This window comes from Sander vitreus, chromosome 12, assembly GCF_031162955.1.
Source record: "Sander vitreus isolate 19-12246 chromosome 12, sanVit1, whole genome shotgun sequence".
In the NCBI taxonomy this organism is placed as follows: domain Eukaryota; kingdom Metazoa; phylum Chordata; class Actinopteri; order Perciformes; family Percidae; genus Sander; species Sander vitreus.
The window spans coordinates 8,157,317-8,170,611 of record NC_135866.1 but is presented as its reverse complement, the minus strand read 5'-3'; the positions used below and the strand labels follow the sequence as shown (position 1 = coordinate 8,170,611).

General features: G+C 42.4%; 1 protein-coding gene across 4 annotated transcripts in view; it reads right to left on the bottom strand.

Annotated features, from left to right (window-relative positions):
- The window catches only part of LOC144526298 (rap guanine nucleotide exchange factor 4-like), a 30,429-nt gene extending 17,134 nt beyond the window's left edge, over positions 1–13,295 (bottom strand). For all 4 annotated transcript variants that reach the window (XM_078263674.1, XM_078263675.1, XM_078263677.1 and 1 more), the window contains exons 1-4: positions 13,228–13,295; positions 8,060–8,202; positions 5,799–5,887; positions 4,617–4,763 (exon numbers count right to left, since the gene is read on the bottom strand). In XM_078263674.1, the coding sequence (XP_078119800.1) occupies positions 4,617–4,763; positions 5,799–5,887; positions 8,060–8,202; positions 13,228–13,295 (447 nt within the window). The remainder of the gene's footprint in view (positions 1–4,616; positions 4,764–5,798; positions 5,888–8,059; positions 8,203–13,227) is intronic.

Genomic DNA, 13,295 nt, shown 5'->3' with positions numbered 1-13,295 from the left:
CACATCCCTGTCGATGTTTTCCTTGCACACAGACTAACAAGGACAAAAATTGCTAAAAAACTTCCTTTTGTGAAAACTAAAATAAATACAAGAAAACATGACAATACTATCCAGCCCCCATGCACACCACAGACTACACAGAGGTACAGTCGAGGTGACACACTCACCTGATGCAACACACTCAGACGCCTAATGCTGGAGGGATTGAAACCCCAGAGAGCTGCCCTCTGCTCCTTTACAACTCACACACAAGCCACTGGATAGCATCCTGCTCAAAACAAGCTGCTCTCTTCCTCCCTCCCTCCCTCTCTCTCTGTCTGTCTCTCTCACACATACACACACACAGTCGCCCCAGTGTCTTTCTCAGTCTCTCACTCTCCCTCTCTCGCTGTGATCCAGCCAAGAACCAAACCACTTCTCTCTCACAGGTTACCACGGTGATCTGAGTCTCTGTACGACTGGGCTACTCTAGTGGAGGAGGAGAAAAGAGGGAGGGAGAGAGACATAGAAAGGAAGCAGAAGAGGGAAAGAAAGGAATAGTGAGGGTGGGGATGGAGAGGGAGGGAGGGAGGATAGGAAGGAGGCTGGCAAGAGACACAACATGGCCAACAGAGGAGAGAGGAAGTGGGCAGGAGAAGTGCAGAGCAGGTGAAAGGGAAAGAAAGAGAGAAAGACTTGCAATACCAGCCTGCCACAGTACAGGCCAGGCCAACCAATCCACTGTTTGATATGCTGTATGTTTACACATATGGGCCAGAAACAACACGCTGTTCAACATTTACTGTTCAACTGTTTATTTATTCATCCCACTTTCACTCAGTGTTAGAATTATGGAGCAGCGCTTTTTTTTTCCTTTCATCCTTTTATCAAACACATGACTGCATTAATCATCAGACACACACACACACACACACTTACTATGAGCTGAATAAGATTCAAAAGAGGACAACCTCGGGGTATGTTTTATGCTTTATGGCTACTGTCCTAAAATAGTCAACAGATAGGGAGACTAAGTGCACTTAGTTGACAAACGCACTACAAGCCCAATAATAAGACGGCACACACGCTTTAATGACCAATTGTTGTCTTATCTCACTTTTATATCCTCCTGTGCCATTAAATGGAGATATCACGTTTTATTAAACCCAATTTCTATTTATCTAGTAATAACAGTAACAGTGAAGGGGGTCATTATTTTTTCATAAAATCGCAACAATGAATAGATAAATCTGTTTTATAATGACACCGAGAGCACAACATTGAATCAAAATAGCATCTATTTTTAGAGAAATTGTCAACAGGAAAAACAATTTAAGATTCTTTTTTTGGGCATTTTAGGCCTTTATTTGTGACAGGAGAGCTTAGACATGAAAGGGGAGGGAGAGGGGGAATGACACGCAGCAAAGGGCCGCAGGTCGGAAACCGAACCCCCGGCAACTGCGTCGACGACTAAGCCTCTGTATATGGGTGCGCGCTCTACCAGGTGAGCTGCCCTGGCGCCCCTGCCTACATTTTTTTTTTTTTTTTATGCCGTTATGTCTTTCACATCTTAGGACACTATCACTTAACAATGAGCTTCTATAAATGTTTACCCGTGTATAACACATGGACAAAGTCAGCTACTAGAAACCCAGACCAAAACAGCATGATTCAATCAATATTTAAAACACTGAAAGTCTGTGTGGATATCTGTCCACAGTGACTCATCGGAGCTGTAGTTAAAGTATTATATACTGTGGCCGGGTTGGCTCAGTGGGTAGAGCAGGCACACATACAGTATACTTAGAGGTTTATGCCTCGACGCAGAGGTCCAGGGTTTGAGTCCGACCCGTGACGATTTCCTGCATGTCTTACCCCTTCTCTTCATCACTGAGGGGAAACTCTGTTCCACATTACTGTAGCTAGTGGAAACAAAAGCCTACACTTAAAAAGAGTACTCCATTGATTTAACATTGCACTCCTGTAACATTGTCAGACTCACGATGGACAGTAAAAAGATCAAAACTGATGCAGCACAACCAGATATCACCTTTTTTTATTCCATGCATTCTTCCTCCTTGCCAAAACCTGGCGCCTACATTACCCACAATGCAACTCGACCACCGACAGTTCAGTCGAAGATTCCAGTGCGTTTTGCCAGTAGTGGCTAATGTAGCCTTGGGCCGCTAGCCTTGAAGCAGAGATGAGGAGCGGGTTTCAGAGGTCTGGTCAACTCCACACTATCAGACTATTTTCATTCTCAAATTTGTAGTCCTGACGGACGCCGACTCAACTGACATCACTTACGGACATTTATCAAACTTCACACAGCTTCCTCTGGAGCCACAAAAGGCTTTATGCAACTTTTCCTGAATGTAGTCAGCAGACTCTGATGTGTAAAATCTGTGTTGTAAGTCCAACCGGCAGCATTTCTAGTCAATAGTGTGCATAAAGTTACAATCTCAAAGAGCTCTGTTTTGTTCCTTTTTGGCGGCACCTTTGGTAAAGAGGTGCTGCAGTTTTTGCAGGTGGGTTTTTTTGGATCACACCTTCCCTTTCAACTGTTTGTCAAGTTTATTTGTCTGTAGCAGTGACTGCCAATATAGTCTGCAGTCAGGACTCTTGTTTGGCCATAGTAACCTAGCAGAGACCGGAAAAAAAACAGTACGCCGCTGTTGAAGAGTGAGTGTGCTTGCCTACCCTCTCTGGTGGACCAACCACTGCGGGGTGATGCAAAACGCATCACTAACTGTGCGCCGCTTGTGATTTTCCCCCGGAAAGTTGCCACAAACACCTAGTTGGTAATACTGCAAATGAAAGGGCTTAAATCATAGGCTCAATCACCATTGTATTACCTCATTCGGCAATAGTGACTTAACAGACATTTATTTAAATAAAAAGTTTTTTTGTGATTGTTGCGGGCAAAAATCCTTGATTATGCGGCACGTTTTCTTTTTTCGTTTCCTAACCCTAACCCTGCGATGGAATATGCGGGATATTTATGCAATTTTATGCGATGAAATTGCGGGAACTTGCAAAAACTTTGGTTTCATCGTGACTTCATCGCGGGGTTTGCAGCTTTTCAATGATGTTCACGTCGCGTAATTACGTCACTTCATAACGTTCCCATGGCAACAGGGGAAAATGGCTGCTCTTGTGTGAAGTAAACGCAACATTTTTCAACTTTCTGCTAAGATACGAAAATGCAGGGATTATGAAATCATGCAAGCCCTGCATATTTTGCGCGGAAATTGGCAATTTATGCGGCGAAAGTGCGCCCCCCCGCAATAATTATGCGGACTTTGACTGATTATGCATTGAATTATGCAATTGCATAATTGTGTTTTTCTGGAGGGACTGGACACTCAAAATCTTTCTGTAATTTGAGCCTGGCCTCTGAGCTAAAAACGCTCCTACAATTAGAAATAAAATGCCCTGACAATTGTAAGTACAGTATGACCCTAATGTGTGTATAAAAAAAAAAGAACTAGAGAGAAAAACTAAATTAAATTTAGAATCTCACTAATTTGGATTTGACATCACAAAATAAAAGACCACAGGGCAGCCACGTGTAGTCTTTGGGTGCCGACTGTGAAGCTACAGTAAACTCGACTGTGAATGGAGAGGGTAACCTTGACAAGGAGGCCCACGAAGAGGCAACTACTACAACGCCAACTCTCAAAGAAGACACCAGCGTCCAGGTCAGAGCCATGTTACTGATGCTGAGTGCCGATTCTTCCAAATTGTATCATACAGTCTCTGTTTGCAATATCGGATATATCTGCAGACGGTGACTTTTTATGTTCTGGTCATCAAAGTCATAATTCCCCTCCTAGGTGAGATGTGTTTTAGTGATCTGCAGCATACCAATATTAGCCAGGAATATCAATACTCCCAGTGTATGATCTTTTCATGATTAAGCCCAAAAAGGAGAGGTGATTGCTGCAGCATCTGTCTGCATTGCTTTTGCATTTTTGATGCATATTGCTGCAAGTTAATCCCAATGCTATCGCCAATCTCTATATGTCATATATTCATGAATACAGATTACTGTTATTCGTTTGTTGTAATAAAAATCCACAGATATTTATGTTTTATTCTCATTCTTTATCAAAATAGTCCATTTTGAGGTGTCTTTCTAACCTCTTCTTTACTATTGTAACACAATCAGAATGTGTTGACACAAGGGATCCCTGCATTTATCACTTTAGATTCCCACCACACTGCCAGTGCCTGCACTAAACATATAACACACACTGTAAATTGCATTTGGTGCCTCATCCCTTTGTCCTGTTAATAATGCACTAAGCCACAGCAAGCTCTGAAAACAACAGATCTCTCTCTCTCTCTCTCTCTCTCTCTCTCTCTCTCTCGCTCTCTCTCTCTCTCTCTCTCTCTCTCTCTCTCTCTCTCTCTCTCTCTCTCTCTCCTGAGGTGCATGTCTAATAGGTGGAGCAGAACGCACTGTTATGGTGGACAGCCCTCTTGTGGTTAAAAGCACAATTACAGTGGAAGGTTGTCTGGAAATTGCAGTCTCAATAGGGAAACATTTTCAAAGATGGAGTGCTTTAGGCACGCTACTCAGACAGAGTTCATGCAGAATCATGCCGTTCCAGCTCATACAGTTTGTGTCTCACCTCCCAGAGGCTCTTGAATTCCCTCTGCTCGATACGGAGCAGCTCGCTGGTCTCTCTGCTGACAATGGTAGCGTGGCGTGGTGTGTTGTCCAGGATGGACTCCCCGAACGCTGTCCCGATCCCCAGTGTGCAGATAGTGACTGCATCCTGCACGCAAACACAACAGATTTGTTTCAAATACTGCTTGTTAGAGTACTTAATGTGTGGGAATCAATAACGTGCTCAAATAAGCTCAAATGAGTCCTTCCACGCAGGAGTAAAGGTCAAATATACTGCTGTGATACTGCTGGGGCTGCGACAAGCCATTCTTTTCATAATCAATTGAACTGCATTACATTTATGATTTATTGTCGGACAGCCCAGGGTGATGTCCGACTAACAGTCCAAAACCCACAAATATTAAATTTACTAACATGTTAAGACGAAAGATGACGAAAACAATGAATCGGTTATCAAAGTTGTTGATTCATTTTCTGACTAATCGTCACACTAAAGGTAAACACAACACAGCAGTAGCTAAGAGATATATCAAACGGTTCGCTTTATAAAAACAGACAAACATGAAGAGCAGACAGATTAATATATGGTAAATTATGCAAATAGATTCAAATATGAGGGATTGGTAAAAGAAGGAAAATATCTCTGGGTGCTGTATATAATTGGACAGGCTAGGTGCACACACACACACACACACACACACACCACTGGTTTAGACTAGTATTCTGCATGCTATAGAAACCTTTTCAGCTGTCCAAACTGACATTTCAAATATAGCCACAGAAACTGGGCCACCAATGGCACTTTAGAGCTACATACTGTACATGAAAAGGACGTTTCACAATAGAGGGGCTTCTTATCTCCGTCTTTAAACTGGTCTCTCTCTCTCTCTCTCTCATGACCCTATTTCCACAGTCTGTCATAAAGGGGATGACATGCAGCGTAAAAAATAATACAAGAGGAAAATGGCAGCCATGAAAAATAACGCATCTTCATAAAAATAGAAAGGACATTACCGAATGCACCCCGTAGTTTCCATGATTTAAGATTCAATTCATTATTCATTCATTCATTCATTTGTGATTCACATGATTTACAGGCAACACAGAACAGACGCACAGCAGCACAAGTGAAACTAAGCAAGTGGTTATGTATGAAGCTCCAATCGGACTTAAACTCTCTTACCTGGTGGTTGGCAGTTTCTGACACTTTGACATCCAGAGAACCAGACAGGACTGCATACCAGCTGGTGCCTATGTCTCCCTGTCGAAACACTGTGGACAGAAAAATACACGAAACACTATAGGGTGCTGAGGAAAAAACGGTTTACTCAGACTTATATATTGGTTTGCTCTTTTTTTTTAAGATAATTTTTTTTTGGGGCTTTTCCCTTTATTGTACAGTGACAATGGATAGACATGAAAGGGGGAGAGAGATGGGGGATGACACGCAGCAATCTTAACACACAAAGTTTCTTTTCCAAAAATGGAAAAATCTTTTTCAAAACGTCCTTGTGTTACTGTGATACTAGTCTATATCCTTGACATTCCACTTCCGGGATTGCTCCGGTGCCAACGGATGTCTCCGGGCCTTTCTTTGTGTTGGCATTTTAACCTCCGGTGGATTTCTGAGGACTATGGTTAACTGCTCCTCAGATCTCTGCAGCGTAAATCCAGACAGCTAGCTAGACTATCTGTCCAATCTGAGTTTTCTGTTACACGACTAAAACTACTTTTGAACGTACACACGTTCCACCAAAACAAGTTCCTTCCCGAGGATATTTTGCAGAGGCACCGTGGCTCCGTCCGGCGCTTAGCACCGCCCAAGACGATTGTGATTGGTTTAAAGAAATGCCAATAAACCAGAGCACGTTTTTCTCCCATCCCAGAATGCTGTGTGGACTAGCCAGACCCTCCTCCGCAGCGCTGTGGAGGAAGGTCTGGCAAAGCGAGACTAGTGTGATTCAAATCCAAAAGGTCCTAAATATGTGGCCGGTTTGCTCAGTTGGTGGAGCGGGCGCACATACATGTGCAGAGGTTTGTTCCTCGGTGCAGAGGGTCTGGGGTTCGGGTCCGACCTGTGACGGTTTTCCTGCATGTCTTCCCCCCCTCTCTCTCCCCTTTCATATCTCAGCTGTCCTATCTAATAAACGCAGAAATGCTCCCCCCAACAACAACAAAATCCTAAATATCAGTATGCAGGATAGTCCAGTATATTAAGAAGAATTTAAATAATGCTTTATATATTATGTTGATAGTCACTTTTTCCCAAGTGGTAGACATTTTTTTTATTATATATGCTCAACTAAAGAGGAAATGACCACTGTAAGTTTAAACAAAAACAACAATAGTTGCAAAGGTTTAGCGCTGAAACAACTGGTTTATAGCTGGTTTATTTATTGATAAATTGAACAATCTCTGTAAGTCATTTATTAAGCAAAAATACCAGACATCCACTGGACAACAAAAACTATTTAAAATAGATAAAACAATAAAGCTAAAAAGTAATTGACAGATTAAGCGTTAATGCTGTAATCATAAGTTGCAGCCATACAGAGGCTTCTCAGCCATATACTAAAAAAAACGACCTGCGGCACTTTGCTGCATGTCATTCCCCCTCTCTCTCCCCTTTCATGCCTTCAGCTGTCCTATAAATATAAAGGCCTAAAATGACCAAAAAATAATCTTTAAAAAATAGAAAAAAGGGACTGCGTGATTTGTGTGGAGTGGTGTGTACACATGAGTTACAATGATAACAGTACTTTGCAATTAGAATGCATCACATTTTAAAGAAACAGGAAAGGGATCTTCTGCAGCACGACTGTCATATAATAAGAACATATATTGTATACAGTACTGTATAATGATGCTTTGCTATAGAGAGCTAATCTGAGCATGACAGCATCAAAAGCAACTATTGTCCTACACAAATAGTTTTATAATCCAAATTAGAGATGTTCCGATACCAATACCAGTATCGGTATCGGCTCCGATACTGCCTAAAACGCTGGTATCGGTATCGGGAAGTACTGGAGTTTATACACCGATCCGATTCCACGTAATAAAGCCCTAAAGAAAAAATACGCTAAAGTAGTTTATTTATGTTCTTTTTCTGTTATAACTGACTGTCAAACTGCAGAATAAAAGAACGTTCTGTGGCATTCATGTTTCACAAAGAGTTTAACCTGAGCCAGACCGACAACAAAGATAGAAATAATATCACATCCATACAGGGATAGTAGTATACAGTTGTTAAAATAATAAAATATATGACACACTGGTATCGGATCGTTACGCAAGTTCAGGTATCGGAATCGGTATCGGGAAGCAAAAAATGGTATCGGACCATCTCTAATCCAAATGCATTGATAGGTTAGAGGGGGGTGTGTGTGTGTGTGTGTGTGTGTGTGTGTGTGTGTGTGTGTGTGTGTGTGTGTGTGTACATACACGTGATGCCTTTCTCCAGGCATTCATAGAAGGCACATGCACAGATCTGCAGTAAGAGCGGAGGTGGGAACCTGTGGAAGGCTTTGACCTCCCTCAATCTGGTCAGAATAATGTCCACATCCTCTCCCGAGCGCTCCGAGGGCCTGTGCAGAGAAGAACTATCATTAGATCTAACATTAGGTGTTAAAGAACCATTTCAGTGGGTTTTTATGTTCTGGCCTATTAACTGCCAAACTATTTTAAACAAAATGAATTAACCACACGATGACTGTGATGGATTATCTATCTCAAGAGAGTCCCTTTCAGCATGGAGGGTAAGAAATCAATCAAAACCCTACAGTATTCTTTGGAAAACAGTTAACAGTAATGTTAAATATTTGTAATTAGAGGTTATTGGACTAAAACATGAAAAAAATGTTATATATGTGCGTGTGTGTGTGTGGCTTCATTGTTCGGCATTGTGTCTTAGCGATAACAGTGGAGAGCTGCAGGCGTTAATTCTCTCGGCTCAGACCCCCCACAGGGTGTTGATGTAAGATCTCATTTGTACTGCTACTATTTCTGATACGCTTAAATCTGAGCGCGCGCGCACACACACACACACACACACACACACACACAAAAACACAAAGACAGCGAAGCACAGCGCACAGACACAAGAACCCACAGAAGTTTGATCCGAGAGCTTAAAGATTCTGTTCTGAGATGCGGTGGAAGAAAACTACAGAGCCAAAATGTCTCAGAGTAACACACACTGCAATTAGCACCTTTCATTTACTTATTTTCCTTTGCTAGTGACTCATCCTGCACGTGTGCGTTCATACAGAATAGCTAATGCACTGTGGGCTTCTTCCTTCACAGACGAGAGGCTGTCTTCCCTCTCTCCTCCTTCAGCTCCTTCCTCTTCCCTTGCTCCCAGCTCTCTTTTCTTTGTCTGCCTCCACTAAACATTTCTCTAATCTCCATCCACTTTTCTCCTCTCTCAAGACCTGCACGTTCCTCTCAGGAACATGATAAGCAACATGGAAAAGAACAAATGACCCTCTTTCTGCTTTAAGCTACCCATTTTCTCCTCTCCATTACTGGCACTTCCACGTTTGCCTTTATCCATTAAGTCCCACCACTAACACACCCGCACTCACCATCCTCCCATTATTATCCCTTTATTTCTGCTTTGCAAGCAACGATGACTCCCCTTTGACCCACACGCTCATGTACACACAGAGGTAAACACACATATATTTGTGTCCCCGAGCAGTAGTAGATTGTCCTCCGTAGCCAGTACTCCCAGATAAACAGACTTAGCCTAAAGGGCTGACTGCACAACACATCTTCCAGTCCCACATCTGCCACAAGCTCAGGGCCATTAGGCCGGTTACACACTGCCTGCGTGGCGTTTCTGTTGCGTGTCAGCTGCGTGGCGGCCGCGTGGACTTTTCACACCAGAAATGTGTCTGACGTGGCGCTGCTGCTAGCCTTGTCTGGACACATGTATGTTTCCCATTGATAAAATGAAATACCATGTTAAACATAAATATATACTGATATGATTACAGCAAAGACAACGTCAGCAGTATCGATGGCAAAATAGGCTACAGAATATTTCGTTCTGTATTGACAATACAATATTAGAAAATCTATTTTTTTTTTTTATTACATTTATATCTGCATTTATATCAAAACCTAGAGACTTTCAAACATCAACATGTCATTTATTAATATGTATTCGTGTCTAAACGACATATAAACATCTTTTCCTATTCTATTTTCCCTTGAAACGCTTCCAACACGCTTGAGTGTCGCGTGAAAAATAGGCGTCGGTTCTATTTGTAGTAGGCACGCAGGCAGTGTGTAAGCTCTAACCTGTTAACATGGGAGCCGAAAATATAAACGGACACGCCACGCAGCTGACACGCTCGCGCGACGCAGCCAGTGTGTAGCCGGCCTTACAGATGGGTTTATGCTTTCTCTCTGTCTTTTTATCCCTTTTTTGTCTCTGACTCATCCTCCCACCATCCTCCTTCTGCCTGCGTATTGGCCCTCTGTGCGAGTCATATCCCAGTGTAGGCTTAGTTAATGGTTTAGACAGGTGGACTCCCACACACTGCAATTGAGAGAGACAGGGAGGTTAACTCTGCAGGGTTGAGTGGGCAACCCTGCAGCCTCACCCTTCACCTATCTGTCCACTCGAAACTGTTAAGATCCGTCAGTTAAAATCCCCTGGTTGAATCCTTGTCCGCTCGCCTGTTCTCTTTGTCATTGTCCTGTGCTTGCTCGCTCCTCGTCTGTCCAGAGGAATCTTCCTCCACTGTTGGTGGGAGACGGATGTGACCTGAGATCTGTTCACCTTATCCCACTCTCCCTCCATCCCTCTTATCTCTCTTTCCCTGACTCCCCCCCCCCACTCTGAAGAGAAAACCAAGAAATACCAGAAGGTTCTGCAGATCCATCTGGGGGGGAAAAAAATCACTGTTTCCAGACAAATAGATAAGAGGTTAATTTGTGGCAGCCAACCAAAATGTAAGACAGTCTCAACACAAACAAGGTTTCCTAAGCTGGCAGATTAACACGTTACTGTAGCAGAGATACCCTTATTGTATGTACACAGCTCAGGGATGTGCACAGACATTTTGAGAGGCTGTTGCTCTAACCTAAATGTGCAGGGGAAAAACATTTGTGATAAAAAGAAGCTCTGTCAAGTGTTCACACATCTGAATAAGTTCTTTAAAAAACAACCAAATTATGCAAATATTGTGCCAGAGCCACATGACATGTGCACAGAGTCACATGACAGGGACATAGGACATCACTTTTTTTTTTGACTTTGGGCCGCCCCATCTGTGTGTCCAGCGGAAGCATGCCTATCAAACAGTGATACAAGTTTGGATGATATGGTGATTATTCTAGAGCAATTATGGGCTACTCATATTTATGCAAACACAACAGCATAAAAAACTGTCTCTCCAGAAAAAGGGCAAATGGGCTTGGGCCTGTTGCTCGGGCAACTTTATCCCAACCTTTCAACTCCTATCTGCGTCACTGCTAAAAACCTGAGATCCTGTTAGAAACACTGAATATTAAATCAGCGTAAGCACAGCTCAGTTTACAGTGTGTGTGTGTGTGTGTGTGTGTGTGTGTGTGTGTGTGTGTGTGTGTGTTTTGACTATACCGTCTATAACCTGCCTGGTCCAAAACAAATCTGATTTCATCTCACATACTTCACACTCATCGGCAATAAATGTCTTTGGACAGATATATTAAAGACAGTCGTAGCTCAACCTCTGTCTTTCTTTTAGCGTCCCCCTCTCCTCGCCTCTTACCCTTAACATCAACAGTTACCATAGATGAAAGCTCCCAAACACACACACACTCACACATACACCCACACTGATGGATATTGATTGAATGAGGAGGTGCATAGCTGGGGAGCACTGAGTGCTCTACAATAAGATCCTGTCCAGTCTAACTTACGACCCTGGCTGCCCTTACTGACACTGCCTACCGCTGCATATCTGCTGCATTGGGTTTAAGGTAGGGCTGGGCAATATGGAAAAAATCAAACATCACAATATTCTTGACCAAACACCTCAATATCGATATTGCGACAATATTGTAGTATTGACAATTGGTGCTTTCATTAAATATTTACACAATGAGATTTGTGACAAATAATCAACAGTAATGTGGACATAATGACTAAGTGGGTAAAGACAAATGATAGAACAGTCTGGTAAGAAAATGACATCACTTTACTGTAATGCAGCCTTTAAAACCAGGAAAAGACAACACTTAAGCCATATCACAATATCCAAAATCTAAGAAGATATCTACTCTCATGTCACAATATCGATATATATATATATTGATATAATATAGATATATTGCCCAGCTCTAGTTTAAGATATACAGTACGGTAGCTGCGGTTTAGTTTGATCGATTGTAAACATTACAGCACAGTAAGAGTCACACCCCTCTCACAATGACTTTGTCATGTTTTACCCAATTCTCAACATCAAATTACACTCCACTAACGCTGAAACAATAAGTCAACTAATCGATTACTCAATCAACAGAAACTTAATTGGCACATTTAAAAAAAAAAAAAAAGATATTCAATTTAATATGAAAATAATCGCTAGTTGCAGCCCTATACACTTTACTTCCACTAGTGACAAAATACAGCAGCACATTGTATTTAGACGATGCATCCAGTCTTACAGGTGAGGATGGGAAGACAAGATGGTAGTTTCAGGTTGCCAATAGTAACGTGGGGATGTGTCATAGTGAGGTGTGTACACTGTGTGGGTGTGAGCTGCGGGGCGCATGTCTAATGAATTGTTGCTTGTTTTAGGTGTGAGGTGCATCATCTATACAGCAATTAGTGTATACCTGCCCTTTCATTGTCTATTTTTATTCAAGACCTCTCCCCCCTACTAAGGCCTGCTATGTTTTTCTGGCACAGTATGCACGCAGCATGGGACTTTTGGGGCAAATACAGTATGGACTAAAAGGTTTTTTTTTGCAGCTTCTGGATTGTGAAGTTGTTAATAGGCTACATATTCTGTAATTGGCTGTCCAGTTGTTCTAACCTGTTCAGTCAGATCAGACAAATACAGTCTCACATGCAGCACTGTGGCAAAAAAATGGAAGGGGGGGAGAGAGAAACCAATGCACTGACCTGCCTCTCATTTATTATGAGAACATTACTATAACATCCACGCCATAGTAGTATTTTAAAAATGTATGGCAATTTGAGTTCTGCAGACAGACATAAACCATGTGCGTCTCATTAGGCATTTATCAGAGCCATGCAGTGCAGAGACATCCCGGTGAACCTCGAAGCTACCAACGCCTTTTTGACCGTGCAGATACAAAAAACAGGATCTTTTTTTTATGGGTGTATCCTATATTGTTATGCACTGCAGCCTTTACTATCACTGCATGAAGGGTATATACATTCACTTAAAATGACAGTAACCTATCATAGGCTAAAAACAAGGCGTATCATGCTATTATTGCACACTCACACACAGTGCACACGCAGCGATCGCCGGTTGCGATGGATCACGTTGCCGCGGATGAATGAAAGAGAAATGTTTGAGAAAACACAATCGTTGCTGTGTGTGAATGCACGGCGTGGAAGTGTCTCGTGAAGTGTATTCACCCACCTTTTATCCAGACAGCAGATCCACTCCGCCGACGGAGACGAGTTGGGCGACGTGTGCACCGCGACCAT